The following is a 16320-nucleotide window of genomic DNA, read 5'->3' on the forward strand; positions in this document are numbered from 1 at the left end:
CAAAAAAATAGCCCAAATAAATATTGAAAAGAAAACTGAAGGACTTATACTACCAGTTAGCAAGACTAGTTGTAAAGTCTAGTAATGAGAGTTCAGACAGAAAAATAGACAAAAGGCCAATGAAACAGTCTAGAAACAGACTGAGAACTAATCAGTCACTTGATTTGTGACAAAGTTGATGTTGTAGTAGTGGGGAAAGGACAGTCATTTCAGTAATGGTGCTGGTTAAGTAGATATCCATGTGAAAAAGAATGAGTCTTGACTCCTATCTCATGTGATACACAAAAGTCAATTCCAGCTTGTACATCTAAATGTGAAAGGTTTAAAAAAGTAACTTTTTAAGAAGAAAACAAAAGAGAACATCTTCATGACCTTGGAATTTGCAAAAAACAGACAAAATTTTCTTTTTTTTAAAAAAGATTTATTTATTCATTTTATATTTTATTTTTGCTGCTTTGGGTCTTTGTTGCTGTGCGCGGGCTTTCTCTAGTTGTAGCGAGCAGGGGCCTACTCTTCATTCTGGTGCTCCGGCCTCTCCCTGCGGTGGCTTCTCTTGTTGCGGAGCACAGGCTCTAGGTGCACGGGCTTCAGTAGTTGTGGCATGCAAGCTCAGTATTTGTGGCGCACAGGCTTGGTTGCTCTGTGGCATGTGGGATCTTCCCGGACCAGGGCTTGAATCTGTGTCCCCTGCATTGGCACGTGGATTCTTAACCACTGTGCCACCAGGGAAGTCCAACAAAATTTTCTTAAACAGGAAATAAAAAGTTATCATAAAGGAGAGGATTGGTAAACTGGATTACATTAAAGTTAAGAATTTCTGTTCATTAAAAAGCACAATTGGGGGCTTCCCTGGTGGCGCAGTGGTTGAGAGTCCGCCTGCCGATGCAGGGGACACGGGTTCGTGCCCCGGTCCGGGAAGATCCCACATGCCGTGGAGCGGCTAGGCCCGTGAGCCATGGCCGCTGAGCCTGCGCGTCTGGAGCCTGTGCTCTGCAACGGGAGAGGCCACAACTGTGAGAGGCCCACGTACTGAAAAAAAAAAAAAAACAAAACAAAACAAAACAAAAAAGCACAATTGGGACTTCCCTGGTGGCACAGTGGTTAAGAATCTGCCTGCCAATGCAGGGGACACGGGTTCGAGCCCTACTCCAGGAAGATCCCACATGCCACAGAGCAACTAAGCCTGTGTGCCACAACTACTGAGCCTGCACTCTAGAGCCCACGAACCACAACTACTGAGCCCGCATGCTGCAACTACTAAAGCCTGCACACCTAGAGCCCGTGCTCCACAACAAGAGAAGCCCCCGCAGTGAGAAGCCCGCGCACCACAATGAAGAGTAGGCCCTGCTCACCGCAACAAGAGAGAAGCACACACGCCACAACAAAGACCCAATACAGCCAAAAAAATAAAGAAAATAAATATATTTTTAAAAAAGACAGAGGGGCTTCCCTGGTGGCGCAGTGGTTGAGAGTCCGCCTGCCGATGCAGGGGACACGGGTTCGTGCCCCGGTCCGGGAAGATCCCGCATGCCGCGGAGCGGCTGGGCCTGTGAGCTATGGCCGCTGGGCCTGTGCGTCCAGAGCCTGTGCTCCGCAACAGGAGAGGCCACAACAGTGAGAGGCCCGTGTACCGTAAAAAAAAAAAAAAAAAAAAAAAAAAGACAGAAAATATTCAGTGTTGGCAAGAATGTGGAGCAAGTGGAACTTTCATACACTACTGATGAGAGTCTTAATTGGAACAACCACAGCAGTTTGGTAATATTTATGGAAGCTAAACATACACATATTCTATGACCCAGAAATTCCACTCCTAGGAATACACTCAACAGAATTCATGCATATAGTCACCAAAAGACTTTTATAAAAATGTCCAGGGGGCTTCCCTGGTGGTGCAGTGGTTAAGAATCCACGTGCCAATGCAGGGGACACGGGTTCAAGCCCTGGTCCGGGAAGATCCCACATGCCACGGAGCAACTAAGCCAGTATGCCACAACTACTGAGCTTGCTGTGTCACAACTACTGAAGCCCGCGTGCTAAGAGCCTGTGCTCCGCAACAAGAGAAGCCACTGCAATGAGAAGCCTGCACACCGCAAGAGTAGACCCCGTTTGCGTCAACTAAAGAAAGCCCACGCACAGCAACAAAGACCCAATGCAGTCATAAATAAATAAATAAAAATAAAGTTCCGTTAAAAAAAAATACTATAGAGACTTTTTTTTTTTTTTTTTTGCGGTGCGCGGGCCTCTCACTGTTGTGGCCTCTCCCGTTGTGGAGCACAGGCTCCGGACGCACAGGCTCAGCAGCCATGGCTCACGGGCCCAGCCGCTCTGAGACATGTGGGATCTTCCCGGACCGGGGCACGAACCCGTATCCCCTGCATCGGCAGGCGGACTCTCAACCACTGTGCCACCAGGGAAGCCCAGAGACTTTAACATAGAAAAAAAAAAAAAAGGTCCAGGGAATTCCCTGGCGGTCCAGTGGTTAGGACTCTGTGCTTCCACTGCAGGGGGCAAGTTTGATCCCTGGTGGGGAAACTAAGATCCCACAAGCTGCGCGGCCAGCCCACCACGCCCCCGCCCCAAAAAAATCCATAGTAGTACTGCTATGTTCATTCTACTGTTCTGTTCTGTACTGTAACATTTCACTTCCCATTAACAATAGAATGGATACAGGTATTGTGATATATACATACAATGGAATACTACACTGCAATAAGAATGAACAACTATAATTATAAGCAACATTATTGGCAAATCTCATAAACATAATATTAAGCAAAAGAAGGCAGAAACAAATGAGTGCACAACTGTTCCTTGCTCTCTCAGAATGAAATTCCTCAGAGAAGTGTTCCCTATGTTCTCCTCTGCGTCTCCACACATTGTTGGATGAGTAAGTCTCTCTACTGTCAGAGTTCAGTATAAGGACAACACAATACATTCTTCAGAATCAGCTTTGTCAGGGGTAAGGGCGATCTTTTGGGGGAGGGGGAAAGCAAGAGAATATGAATATCATCAACTATAGGGGATCTTTGAAATAGAAAATAAACAAATAAACTAATTAAAATTGTATTTCAAATGAACAACATAACTACATTGAAGCATGAGGGTGGTGTGTGTGTGTGTGTGTGAGAGAGAGAGAGAGAGAACTAATTCAACATATGCATATTCTAACTTTTGAACACACCACTGACATTTCAGCAACAATGATAATACCTATTAACAAGATCTTGGTTTCTAAGTATCATTCTCCACCAAAAAGAACCATGTTTCCTTGGATAAACAGCTGGTCATCTCGTCTGGGGCAGGATGGAAAATAGAAAACCTTAGAACACTTGTCCCAGAAAATAAAGAATTATTCAAACAATGGTTGAAGGTGCTCCCTGGCCAAATTTGGGGAAATGTGAGCATCAAAATAAGTAATGATAAAAAAGGAGTATAACTTACTGAATATAACAAAAATCTACAGGTTCACACTGAAACAAATAAGAAGAAAAAGCTCTTCTTTGGAGTTTAAAACTAATTAACAGATTTAGAAGAAACAATGGAAACAGAACCACTATTTGGCAACTATCAGGCAAAAATCACTGATGAACATTAAAATTGGGTGTGAAAGTTTGAGGGATAGCACTATATTTACATGTGTTGATCTCTCTGTAAGATATTTATTAAATACAAAGTGAAAAATACTGATTTTACAATGGAGAAATCTGGAAGACACTATCTTTAACCAAGTGATCAAAATTAAGATCATGAATAGTCGGACAAATGGACATTATGTCCCTCCTATGTATTCATGCAAAAATGTATAATCCAAATCTAGTCATGAGGAAGCATTAGACAAACCCAAAGTGAGGGACAAAATAAGTAATCTGCACTTTGCAAAAGAAGCAATGTCATTAAAAACAAATATTGAGGAACTATTCTAAACCAAAAAAACAAAAGCACATGTTATATGATTCCATTTATATCAAACTCTAGAAAATGCAAACTAATGTAATGATTAAAGATACAGTTTTATTCTTTCAAAAGAAAAGAAGTTTAATTCCTCTGGTTTCTCAGGCTGCAAGACAGTTAGTGACTTTGTGCTACTAATTTTTAAATCTGTAACTCCCAAAAAAAGACACACAACTAGCCAAAATGAGGCACAGTGGAAATCTTTCCAAAACCACATTTCATACAATTTCCCTATTCTCCATCAAAACTTATAATGGAAAATGTTTATGTTCTAGTTTTCTGAGACAAATTCTAAAAATAAGCTAATGCATCACTCAGTGCACACACACAAAGAAAGTACATATTATATGATTCCATTTATATCAAACTCTAGAAAATGCAAACTAATGTATAGTGACAGAAAGAGTGTCTTCCTGAGGAGAAAGGGTGCAGGTAAGAGAGTAGGGACTATGAAGGGGTACAAAGAAATTTTGGGGAGTAATGAATTTTGACCGTGGTAATGTTCACACAGTGTATACATATGTCAGACTTACCAAACTGTACTCTTTAAATATGTGCAGTTTATTATATGTCAATTATACCTCAGTAAAGTTGTTTTAAAATTTGAGGAACTATTCCAAATTAAAGGAGGTCAAAAGGATATTTTCTTATAGGCAAAATACGAATAAAGTCTGTGGGCTAGATAATAATAATGGTTCAATGTTAATTTGCTAATTTTGATAATAATAGGAGAGAATATCCTTGTTTTTAGGAAATATACTCTCTAGTATGCAAGGATAAAAGGATATCATGTTGGGGCTTCCCTGGTGGCGCAGTGGTTGAGAGTCCGCCTGCCAATGCAGGGGACACGGGTTCGTGCCCCGGTCCGGGAGGATCCCACATGCCGCGGAGCGGCTAGACCCGTGAGCCATGGCCGCTGAGCCTGTGCGTCCGGAGCCTGCGCTTCTCAAGGGGAGAGGCCACAACAGTGAGAGGCCCGCGTAATGCAAAAAAAAAAAAAAAAAAGAAAGGATATCATGCCTATGAAAAACTTACTCTCAGTTGATTCAGAAAAAAATATACACATGGGGAGGAGCTAAAAAGAGAGATAAAGTAATAAAGTAATATGATAAAATGTTATCATTTGGCTGAAAGATAAACCAAATTCTCGATACTACTCTTGCAATATTTCTATAAAACTGAATTATGTCAAAATAAAAGAGTTTTTTGTTTTGTTTTTAATAAAGAATGTGGTGCTTAGGAGATTGTGAGCAATAGCCAAGGTATTCATTCATTCATTAACAAATACTGGTTTTTCTCACACGGATGGACCTTGACAACAGTGGCCACACTTGCTTGCCAGAGCAAGTTTACAGAAATAAACCATATGCCAACATCTAAATTTCTAAACCTGATTATTTGAGTTACAAATATATTCTTTTCATTTAACTAACAAGTGTTTATTTAGCACCTGTCACTGTAGCAAGGCTAGATAGGCACTAGAAAAACAAAGTCCCCTGGAATGAAACCGGGGGAACATGCACAGATACGGGTGTGACACAGGGAGGGGTGAGTGAATGGGTGGAGTCTTGTCAGATAGGGAAAGGACCAACCTCCATAAAATCCTTTAAACAAAGTGTAAGTAAACCAATATTTTTACTACCTTAGTTTCATAACTGTAATAATAAGTACAAATGTTTGTATGTCACTTTGGAGTTTAAAAACCATTTTCAACTTCTGATTACCATTGAATCTCAACAATCCTGTGAGCAGGTGAAAATCACAAGCCAAAAGTTGAGATGAAAGCTTTATCATTACTATACCTCCAAGGCAAAGTTTCAAGATTAAAGATACAGACAGTTTTATTCTTTCAAAAGAAAAGAAGTTTAATTCCTCTGGTTTCTCAGGCTGCAAAACAGTTAGTGACTTTGTGCTCCTAATTTTTAAATCTGTAACTCCCCAAAAAAGACACACAACTAGCCAAAATGAGGCACAGTGGAAATCTTTCTAAAACCACATTTCATACAATTTCCCTATTCTCCATCAAAACTTATAATGGAAAATCTTTATGTTCTAGTTTTCTGAGACAAATTCTAAAAATAAGCTAATGCATCAGTCAGTGCACAAGACATACTTCAGGTAGGTCCACAAATTCCTATAGGCAACTTAAAGCAACATTTTACCAAAGCAAAAGGATGTAATACAGAAGCAAATTGTCTCCACACAAATCACACTACTAAGTCTCATAGGTGTCCCCAGCCCCTTGGGTATTTACTTACCTCCAAAGGCACAATGATGGATGGCTTCTTTTTCAGTTCCTCACATTTCCTCTTCTTACAGATCTGATGGCTGTTCTTTCTATTCTTGCAGTAGGTACATTCACCACAATTGGTCTTCTGCTGGCAGGGCTCACAGACCCCACATCGCTTTCGTTTCTTCTTTTCCAAAGTAGGTAGCAAAGTTGTGTAGGAAGGAGAAGAGGAGGTACTGACAAGTGACACTGGCCTAGACACCACTGTGGTGTTGATGTCAACCATGCTGGTGGCACTGATCTGGGAGCTCCCTCCTTCCAATTTGCTGGGACTGGCCTGGGAGAGGTGGACAATGCCCTGTGAAGCATGGTGGAGTCCTCTCTCAGGGGCTATTGTGAACCCCTGAGTGTTAGCTGGCAGAAAGCTTATATGAACCTTCTTCTTATTTTCTATATTGTTTATAGCCATTGCGGGAGGTACCGAACTTATCTCTGAGTTTGATGATGGTTGAGGAGTGTGACCTAAGCCCGAAGGCAAAATCTGCATAGTGCCCTGGACCTCAAGCCCAGATGAAACAGTGCTCTGGGGCTCAGGCCATTCTGGAAGAGCATTACAGGTAGCAGTTGGGTTAAGAGGAGCAGGAAGAAAGATATCGGGGTCTGAGGCAGTACCACCAACCATACCGAGGACTTGTTGATTTAAGAGAGCACCAAAGACCTCTCCTTGGACTGGAATAGCACCAGGAATCTCTGGTGGGTCTGGGGTCTCACCCAGAGGCTCTCCATGAACTGGGTTAGCACCAGGAACTTCCCATTGATGTGGGACAGCACTAAAGGCCTGTCCTAGGACAGGGGTGGTATCAGCAACTTCCTGTTCATCTGGGGTAGATTTGAGTACCTCTTGATGATCTGGTTTAGCACCAAGGGTTTCTTGTTCTGAACCTGCCAAGAGGAGTTTTATTAATGAGGTAGGATATATTGACCCACCAATAGACAAACAGTTTCTAAGGTCCAATTCAGGTACAACCTTATTAAAGCTGGAGGTGGGGCAGCAATCATGTTCACTTTTGATGGGATCCAGGTAAGAATCAGATAGCTTAAGAGATTCTACTCGTGAACCCAAATCTTCTAACTGAATGCTGGGGTTTCCTTCAGAGGTAACCCTGAGGGCTGCTTTTTGGAGCAAAGGAACACAGAGAGTGTCCTGAGCAAACATTCTAGGGGAATCACTAATATCATTCAATGTCTCTCTAGAGAATAGTCCTTCACCACCACGTGTCCCTTCCAATGACCCAGAAAGAACCTCTGCTGCAGGGCCACTATGAGTAGAGCGATTTATTTTGGAATCCTCCACACTTTGGGACCAAGACTGGGTTGTCTCTTGGCTCTCATCTTTTATTAAAGATGCATTTTGTATGCCAATTAGATTCTCTATATCAGGAGGGATTGAGGGGTCTTGCACTGGGACTGAATCACTTTCTGAGTGCTTTACTCCCATGTCAGTAAGTACCTTATAATCACACTCATGTTGCTTTCCTAGATTCTTAGGAGGTGGAACTTTCTTGGGTTTGGCTATGACCGCTGGGGGTTGGGACAGTCGTCTGCTAAGAGAGGTGCTTCGGAGAGCCATTGTAAACCCATTGCAAGTTAAGGACTCTGGGTTCTGAAAAAGAACTTCAGTCCTATCTAAATTCATTCGTGCTGCTCCAGCTCTTGTCAGAAGGCTTCTGACTGGCATAGGCAGTTTGGGTTCTGTTTTTTTCTTAACACCTCTTTCTTGAATTAATTGCTTTAATTTTCCAGGGCTCACAGTCTTGACTATCGCCACATTTTTGTTGGCTGGCTTAGATCCCTCCTTCAGTTGGCTGTTTTTCTTTTTGTTTAGATCTTCCCTCCTGACTAATTTGGAAGGCCTTGCATGGCGAGATCGAGACATAGCTACGGAGCAGGAAAAACTGAAAGGGCATGAGGAAAAGAGTCATTGGTCCTTTGGAAAGTCTCACTTCTGAGGAGAATCCAGATGCACCATGGTTGTGCTCAGTCGCAGGAGGTTTTGGTCTGAAATAACAATGACAAAACATTGGGAGTGAGTCTTTTTCCTATGCATTCCCTCATTTGAAATAGAATATTTACTAGCAATTATTAATTAAAATTAAGGAACTGAGAATATTGACTGCAAAAGGAAAATATAATAGACATAAAGTATAAAATATCCTATAAATCCTGGATTCACAAATAAAGCTCCTTTAACTTTAATTTCTGTGACAACTGATTAAGGTGATGAAGTTCTTTGAATAAGCTAAGCATGGGAGGTTTTGTTTTTTGTTTTTTTTTTGCCATATGCGGACCTCTCACTGTTGTGACCTCTCCCATTGCGGAGCACAGGCTCCGGACACGCAGGCTCAGCGGCCTATGGATCACAAGTCCAGCCGCTCCACGGCATGTAGGATCTTCCCGGACTGGGGCATGAACCCGCGTCCCCTGCATCGGCAGGCGGACTCCCAACCACTGTGCCACCAGGGAAGCCCAGCATGGGAGTTTCTTTACATTAGAAACCGCAACTATGGACTTCCCTGTTGACGCAGTGGTTAAGAATCCGCCTGCCAATGCAAGGGACACGGGTTCGAGCCCTGGTCCGGGAAGATCCCACATGCTGCAGAGCAACTGAGCCCACACACCACAACTGTTGCAGCCTGCATGCCTAAAGCCCGTGATCCGCAACAAGAGAAGCCACCGCAATGAGAAGCCCGCGCACAGCAAGGAAGAGTAGCCCCTGCTCGCCATAACTAGAGAAAGTCTGCGCGCAGCAGGGAAGACCCAATGCAACCAAAAAAAAAAAAAAAAGAAACCACAACTATTGTAGTTACATGTAGTTTAAAGCTCAAACCCTAATCTTTACAAATATGGATACTTAAAAAGTTATCTCTTAAGCTCTTTCCTCAGCACATCACCATACGGGCAGAGGTGTCATCTGTTGGACAGAAAAGCTGGTAAAGCCAGAGGAAGAAGAGGCTTGTATTATCCAAGAAACTCTACTCTTTGGAGATCCAGTAACATTAATAACATATTCCAATTAACCATCCACAAATTTTGAGTTTTATACATGCACACAAAAGTAGCATAAACTCTTGGGAGTTAGTATTTACAGATTAGGTTACAAATAAGAGGTCCAACAAATAACTGTTGAGTACCTCCTCTGTATAAGGAAAGCATTGTGGCGGGCACTGCCCACACCCAGAAATGATGTCCCTCCTTCCTCTTTCACCCGACTTAATCCAACGACTGATGGTTCTAAACTCCCTTCTACCAAGGGTCCCAAAAGTCTCATGATCAATGCCTAGGCAAAGAAATTGGAAATAAAGAGAAAATGAGATAATTAGAACAGTAAAGCATACTAGATAAGCAACTATTATTTGAAAAGTAAGAGGAGAAAATGAAAGGGGACTAAGAGTCATCATCAGTTGCATATTTGTCTCCTCAGATTGCCTACCCTGACCCCAAATAAGACCAAGCTATGAGGAAGAGTGAAGCTCACCATACAAAATATATCAGTAGACATCCTAAAGATCATGGAATCAAGAGTGTGACAACAAACTGGGTGAGGATTCTTTAACAGTTGACAGGTTGCTGGATTTGTAAGAAAATCTGGTGTAGGAGAATGGTTACCAAAAACTGGTCTGCAACCAAGTGATCATCAGTTTGTGGCGAAATGAGAAAAAAAAAACAAAAAGAGGCTGAGTACACCTGAAACTAACACAACACTGTAAATCAACTACACTTCTATTTAAAAAAAAATAAGGCCGGGGCTTCCCTGGTGGCGCAGCGGTTGAGAGTCCGCCTGCCGATGCAGGGGACACGGGTTCGTGCCCTGGTCCAGGAAGATCCCACATGCCATGGAGCGGCTGGGCCTGTGAGCCATGGCTGCTGAGCCTGCGCGTGAGGAGCCTGTGCTCCGCAACGGGAGAGGCCACAACAGTGAGAGGCCCACGTACCGGAAAAAAAAAAAAAAAAAAAAAAAAGAAATGAGGCTGTATAAAGTTTTTCATAAGGTTGAATTTATTATTTAATCATGCTTTCCTGTTTTCTCTCATTAAAATGTCCTTTCTAAAAAACATGGAGAATTCCCTGGCAGTCCAGTGGTTAGGATTCCGCACTTCCACTGCAAAGGGCACAGGTTCAATCCCTGGTTGGGGAACTAAGATTCCGCAGGCTCTGAGGCTTGGCCAAATAAATACATAAAGTAATAAAAGTCCTTTTATTGTGAAAGGGTGGAGATAGGCTTATTTTTTTAATGTTATTACTTGGCAAAGTAAAAATTTGACAGCCCTCTACCAAGTCTCAAATTTTGTTTTTGTTTTTGTTGTACTCATCTGATCCTGGTAATCCTGGGATGCACTAGTTGGTTCAGTGGCTAGAGATGGTGTCACATCGGAAAACCCTAAATTTGAATCTGTGATCACCAGCTGTGTCCTTCAGGAAACAACAGGAGTCAAGGTTTCTGCATCTGAAATGAGGTTGTTTTGAGATATCAATGGGTTCCTCTGAGGAAAACCTAGTGGTAGTTGTTTCATCCTTGTGATATCTGAGGTAAGAAGAAGAACTTTGGAATTAGGTAGACATGGGTTCAATTTCCAGATGAGAAACATACTAGACATAAGCTTAATGGTAGTTATCATTATTGTAGAACAAGTTTAATCCTCAGTCTGCCATATCCTGCAAAACAAGATCTAGTTCTTTTGTTTCTCATCTAACACGTTGTAGGCCACACACCATAATAAAAGATCCCAGAGAACAACATTTAGAGTCAAAGCATTGAGCCTTTAAGAAAAACTTTTAAAATAGACATTAGTGATAACATTAACCACAAGAAAAATAACATTTTGATAAACCTGTGCTGAATACAAATACTAGGCCAGAGAATACTCCACTTGAGTTCTTGGCATCTAAGCTTATGGCTTTCCCCCTTTTCTTAAATAAAAAAATAAAAAGTTTGGCTGCACTACCTCTTTGGCTGTGAAAAGCTGTAGGATATTTCCAAAGACCACTGCTTTTTGTACCAGCATTTTTAGAAAACAAAAGACATTCCAATTCTAATCTCCAGAAAGTCAGCAATCTTTATAAGGATGTTTTTTCGGATAACAAAAAACAATCCATTCCATTCTCTAGAAATTCAACAATATCTGTCTAAACATGCTTTATCTCTTATGTCAGGATTACCTTGTTAAAAAATTATTAAGAGCATATAATCTAAATATTGCAATCAGCCATGAAAATTAAAATTCATATATGTTGCAAGTAATCTGAATATGCCAGAGGGTGTCATGGGATCTGCTTTTGAAAGTAGTTTATAAATTGATCTCTGTCTCATATATTCTTTTATATTTTTAAATGGAAGTGCTTTAGAAATCCAGACTTGTAATTAAGATAATGTTTACTATTCAAACCTTATCTCTTGAAAAAGAGCCTGTCAAGGAAGTGGAAAAGGTATGAGCAACATGGATTGGCAAGATGTGGCCTCTTTGAATGGTAACAGCCTTTTTATGAGATTGTGAAAGAGGCCAATGACCCCTGAAAAACCCAAATGCAGGGAAGAAACCACTGGGTACCACCCAGCCAAAGAAACAATCAGAAACAAAATAAGGACTCCCACAAGATCTTAATTTTATTTGGCTCCACCGATGAAATGTAACCCCCTTTTGTAAATAAACTAAGTTATCCCCAGGGCTGGGGGGGCTGGAGCGGGGCGGGGGGAGTCCATTCTATTATATAGATCCACATTTAAATATGGAATTATCTGCACAGATCTTCTGAAATTTATTTCCCTTATTAATTTGTAAACATTATTAAATGCTTTATTTCCTTTTTTGTGCTTTTATTTACTATAGAGTGTTTAAGTCATAGAAAAATACATTTACAATTAAATACTAATTCCACTTCTGTTTTTCATTTCTGATGAAAACTGACATTTCAATATTTCTCAAAATCAGTTTTATTCTACTCTAGAGTATATTCAAGAGTCTGAGTGTTACTGAGGTTGCTACAGGATAACATGATTGGAGAGAAAATAAGAGAATAATGTCCCTGTTATCAAACATATATAGCAGGCCCCGGAGGGGGAACCACATGCAATTAATTGACACTATCCTGTGAGTTTTTGTTTTCCTAGAAGAGAAAACAAAGTGAAACAAACAAACAAACAAAATTCCCAACAACTATGGGATGCAAAACATTACTTAACTAGTTTTTTCACCAGAGGGCACCAAGACCCCTAACCCATAATAAAAAAAGAAAAATTTTTTTTTCCTAAGATGTCCTTGTGACATAGGGGACTGGAGTAGTGTATGAGATCCAAATATTACTGTCCAGGAGATAAGGGCCAACTCATAATTTGAAACATGAAAAGAGATGCCAGCCCAAGGAAGAAAATATAAGATTACAGAGAAAGAGGAGAAGTGGCAAGATCAGGCCCCAGGGCCTATGTAAGGATCTACTAATTATTCACACATAATTTAAACATACCTAACCAAATTGGTCAACAAACAGGATCAGACTTTTGCCTCAATATTATCTGAGCTTACTAAGTAGTCAACCTTTCCCAAAGAGTCTTAAAATATATATATATATAAATAAAAAGCAATTTTTTAATGTGATCACCTTGCCTAGAAACTGAAAAGCTGACTTCCTAAACTGTATCAGTTGTCTGTAAAGGACAATATCGACAGTATACCGTGTCAGAAAAATTCTCTCCCACTTACATCCCCCCTCCTCCTTCTGGATCTCCCAAAGTCCCCTGGGCAGGAAGTGGCTGAACTGATGTAACCATCCAGCCCACATGTCAATTTAAAATTATACTGCAATCCTTCCCACCACCAGCAGTGGCCAAAAAAGTGGTATTTGCATACATAGAGCTAGTTGCAAAAGAAACTCTGATTTAATAGTCACTCCATTCAGCTCCTTAGAATTTAAAGGCTACTGCACTTGACTGAGAAATACAAGACTTAAAACATTTCTTTTTAAAAGGCACCACCTGGCTTAGTTTCCTCCAGCAACTTAGTTCTAAGGAAGAGGAGGAGGTGGGCGGGCTGCTTGCTGTTCCTAGATAGTTTTGTACCACAGGAAGTGTGAGAGCCTTCGGCACATGGAAAGGCTGTGGAGGCAAACTCACTAGAATGCCAGCAGATTTAGTCAAAGGCTCCTTCCATATGTAAAACACCCCTGCTGCCCTGCAGAGAGCGAAGAAAAAAAGGCCAAAAAGGGCCACAGAAAAGGGAAGGGACAAGTTAAATGGAGATGGAATGACCATTCCAAAAACAAGAAAAGCATAAAACACATTAGGAAGAAGAGGAAAAAGCAGAAGGAAGAAAATGTCTAAAATGAAAAAAAAAAGCCAAAAATAGAGGAAGGGGAAAGACTATATAGTAATAAAGCTAGAATATAAAAAGACAGCTGGGATCAAAATGCGGAAGACTAAAGGTAGAAAGATGGAGGGGGTGGAAAAAGAGAAACTTAAGTGTACAAAGAAGGAAAAATACAGAGGCAAAGAAGAGGGTGGGGGAGGGGAGGGACGAACAAGATAAAGAAGATTGGAGGAAGAGAAACAAAGGGCAGGGACAGAGGTGATCCAAACCTCCAACCGATCAATTCTGGAAGACCAGAGCTGGGAGCCATAGTTAACCCTCATTAAAATGGTAAGCAGTGATCCAGGAGTTCTTAATCTGAGCTACCAATGTTTGCAAAGAGATACAGACAGTGTATACTAATAACTCTCGTACTTGATTCGGAAGTTTAATTAAAATCATAACATTGTTTTAAACACTGTCATACATTGACAACCAACCTAATTAAGATCTCTTAACTGGGGAGGCAAGGGACTTGGGCTTTAACCTGTGTAACTAATACAAACCAATAAAACCAATAAAATCAGGAAGCGCACCCAACATCACGTTACCTGAGGCTTTTCGTTCTTAGAAACAACGCTGACCAATCCCCAAACATATACTTATCTACACCTCCGCCTTGTTTAATTGTAGACAAAATTCCTAATATGCCTTAAAAAGCTCTCGCCCTAACTGGTTCACAAACACCTTTTCCATATTCATTTTGGCAACCTGAGTGAGGACTGAGGAAGCCAACGTTTTTATTTAACTCTTTAACGCTGAGATGGGGAGGAGAGAAGGATGGTCCCTTTTCGGTTCAGGGCGGACCTGGGGTTGCTACCCTGTAGCGCCGCCCTTCAACTCATGGGGGTGCAAGCGCTCAGCCCACCCTGCCGACACTAGGCTGTGCACCTAATCTTTTCCTCGCTCAGGGTCTTGAAACACTTTTCAAACATGTCTTTATAAACTGATCGTTACTATGATATATCATGCAGCTCATTGTGTGCCCGAGAGTGTTACGGGGGAGGAGAGAAAGAGGCACTGGAGCGACCTGGTTAATTTGGGAGGAGGACGAGTTGCCTGCGGGGAAAAAGACTCCTAGTTCAAGCAATATCTGTTCTCTTGTTGATACATTAATTTTTATTGGGTCAGAAAAGCCCAATCTGTGTTCCCCATTACCGTGGAAAGCCTACTGGGGCAGGCCAGCAACTTCCCGACCACTTTCCGTAGAAATTTATGGACTGCACACAGCCCTTAGTAGCCGAATCTTTTGGGAGTGTGGGTGAGAGGGAGGGAGGGGAGGGGAGGAAGAGAAGAGAGGGGTGAGGGGGAGACGGCGAGAGACCTAGCCCAGCCCCAGCCCCTCACTTGCCGCCCGGCCGGTCCCCGGCACCCGGCTCTGCGGACCTCTCACCCTTGGGGCCCGCTCCGGGATTCCGCCCGAGTGGGACTGATGCGACGGCAAGCCAGCGCGTTCGGCGACCCAGTGGCGCTCGTAAGAGTTTTTAGAAGGCCATTTTTGACAGAACACTGTTCCATTCCTCCACTCCCTTCTTCCCGGATCAGCGTAACTGCAGGTCAGCCTCTGGCAAGACTCTCCTACTACCTCCACTCCAAAAGCTCCGTCCCTGAAGCCCCCTCCCGGAAAAGCTCAAGGAGGCAAGTGCCAAATGTTTTCTCAAGGAACCGGCCCCCTATATTAGCATAGGGGAGGGAGAAAACTTGTTTGGGGGTACGCTTGAGCGCGGGACAGCCAGGCTTCCCTGCCCGCAACTTGCCCTAACTCTTCCCTCTCCTCAGCGCGAGCCGCATCAATCGCCGGCCCAGTCAGGCATCCCCACCCCAGGCCGCACTTGCCCTCCCCACCGCACTCCGGTTTCCAGCAGAGCCCGGGGTCCTACCTCGAGGCGCTCCAGCTCTCCCCACCCGGCGCCGCAGCCGCGTCCTCCGGCCGGGGGGCATTGTTTACCACCCGCAACAAAAGCGCCCCAAGCAGCCCTGGGTGGGGGGTCGCCGCGGGTAGCGGGCCCAACCCCGCGGCCCCGGCGGCCCCGCGGACGCCGAGCCGTCCAGCCCCAGCGGTGCACTGCCCCTCGCAACGCCTTCCGGCCTCCGCGTGTGGCTCCCCGGACCCCTGCCCACTGCCCCAACCCCAACTCACCACTGGCCCCCTCAGGCTCCGAGGGCTGCGCGCGTCCCCCCGGCTTCAAGCCTGCACCAGCCCTCGGGCAAACTTTCCAACTTGCGCTCGTCCCCACAACTTCGGAGCCCGGGGCCCCGGCGGGCGCGAGGGGCGCGGGAGGGCCCCGGGCGAACACCTACCGGCTCCTGGCAGGGTCAGGGCCCGAGCCCCCGGGGTGGGCGACTGCTTCCCAAAGGTCCACAGTGGAAAGGCAGGTAGAGTTGCATGACTGGGGCGGGGCAGGGGGGCGTCCCGGGGGGCAGACCCGGGAGCAGAGGGCCCAGCGGCTGCGCGCACAAAGCGGCGCGGGAGCGGACTGCGCTGCCACTCCCCGCCAGGTCAGCCCCCCGGAGCAGCACTGTCTCCCCAGGACAGACCTCAGGGAGCGAAGCTGGGGCTCTGCCTTCCCTGGACCCTGCACTACTGAGCGAGAGGCAAAAAGCGAGCTGGATTTCCCCAAACTGGAGCTGGACTCCTCTCTCGACCCTTACCCCTCCCCTTGGCCCTCCTCTCTCTTGACATTTTTTATTTTTTATTTTTTTAAGGTCAAAGGAGAGTATTGAAGAGGGAGAGCGTTGTCA

At 43.7% G+C, this 16320-nt stretch overlaps 1 protein-coding gene across 2 annotated transcripts in view; it reads right to left on the reverse strand.

The window, feature by feature from the left end:
• Positions 1-16082, reverse strand: part of TET1 (tet methylcytosine dioxygenase 1) — a 134814-nt gene extending 118732 nt beyond the window's left edge. Inside the window, exons 1-2 of one of the 2 annotated variants that reach the window (XM_081224302.1) lie at positions 15880-16082; positions 6210-8239 (exon numbers count right to left, since the gene is read on the reverse strand). In XM_081224302.1, coding sequence (XP_081080428.1) covers positions 6210-8117 — 1908 coding nt within the window. In that variant the 5' untranslated portion in view covers positions 8118-8239; positions 15880-16082. Of the gene's footprint in view, positions 1-6209; positions 8240-15718; positions 15741-15879 lie in introns of those variants that run through there. The other variant, XM_081224303.1, reaches the window with a different exon arrangement.
• Between the last annotated feature and the right edge of the window lie 238 nt (positions 16083-16320).

The sequence above is a fragment of the Mesoplodon bidens genome (genome assembly GCF_964165515.1).
Source record: "Mesoplodon bidens genome assembly, chromosome: 1".
NCBI classification, from domain to species: domain Eukaryota; kingdom Metazoa; phylum Chordata; class Mammalia; order Artiodactyla; family Ziphiidae; genus Mesoplodon; species Mesoplodon bidens.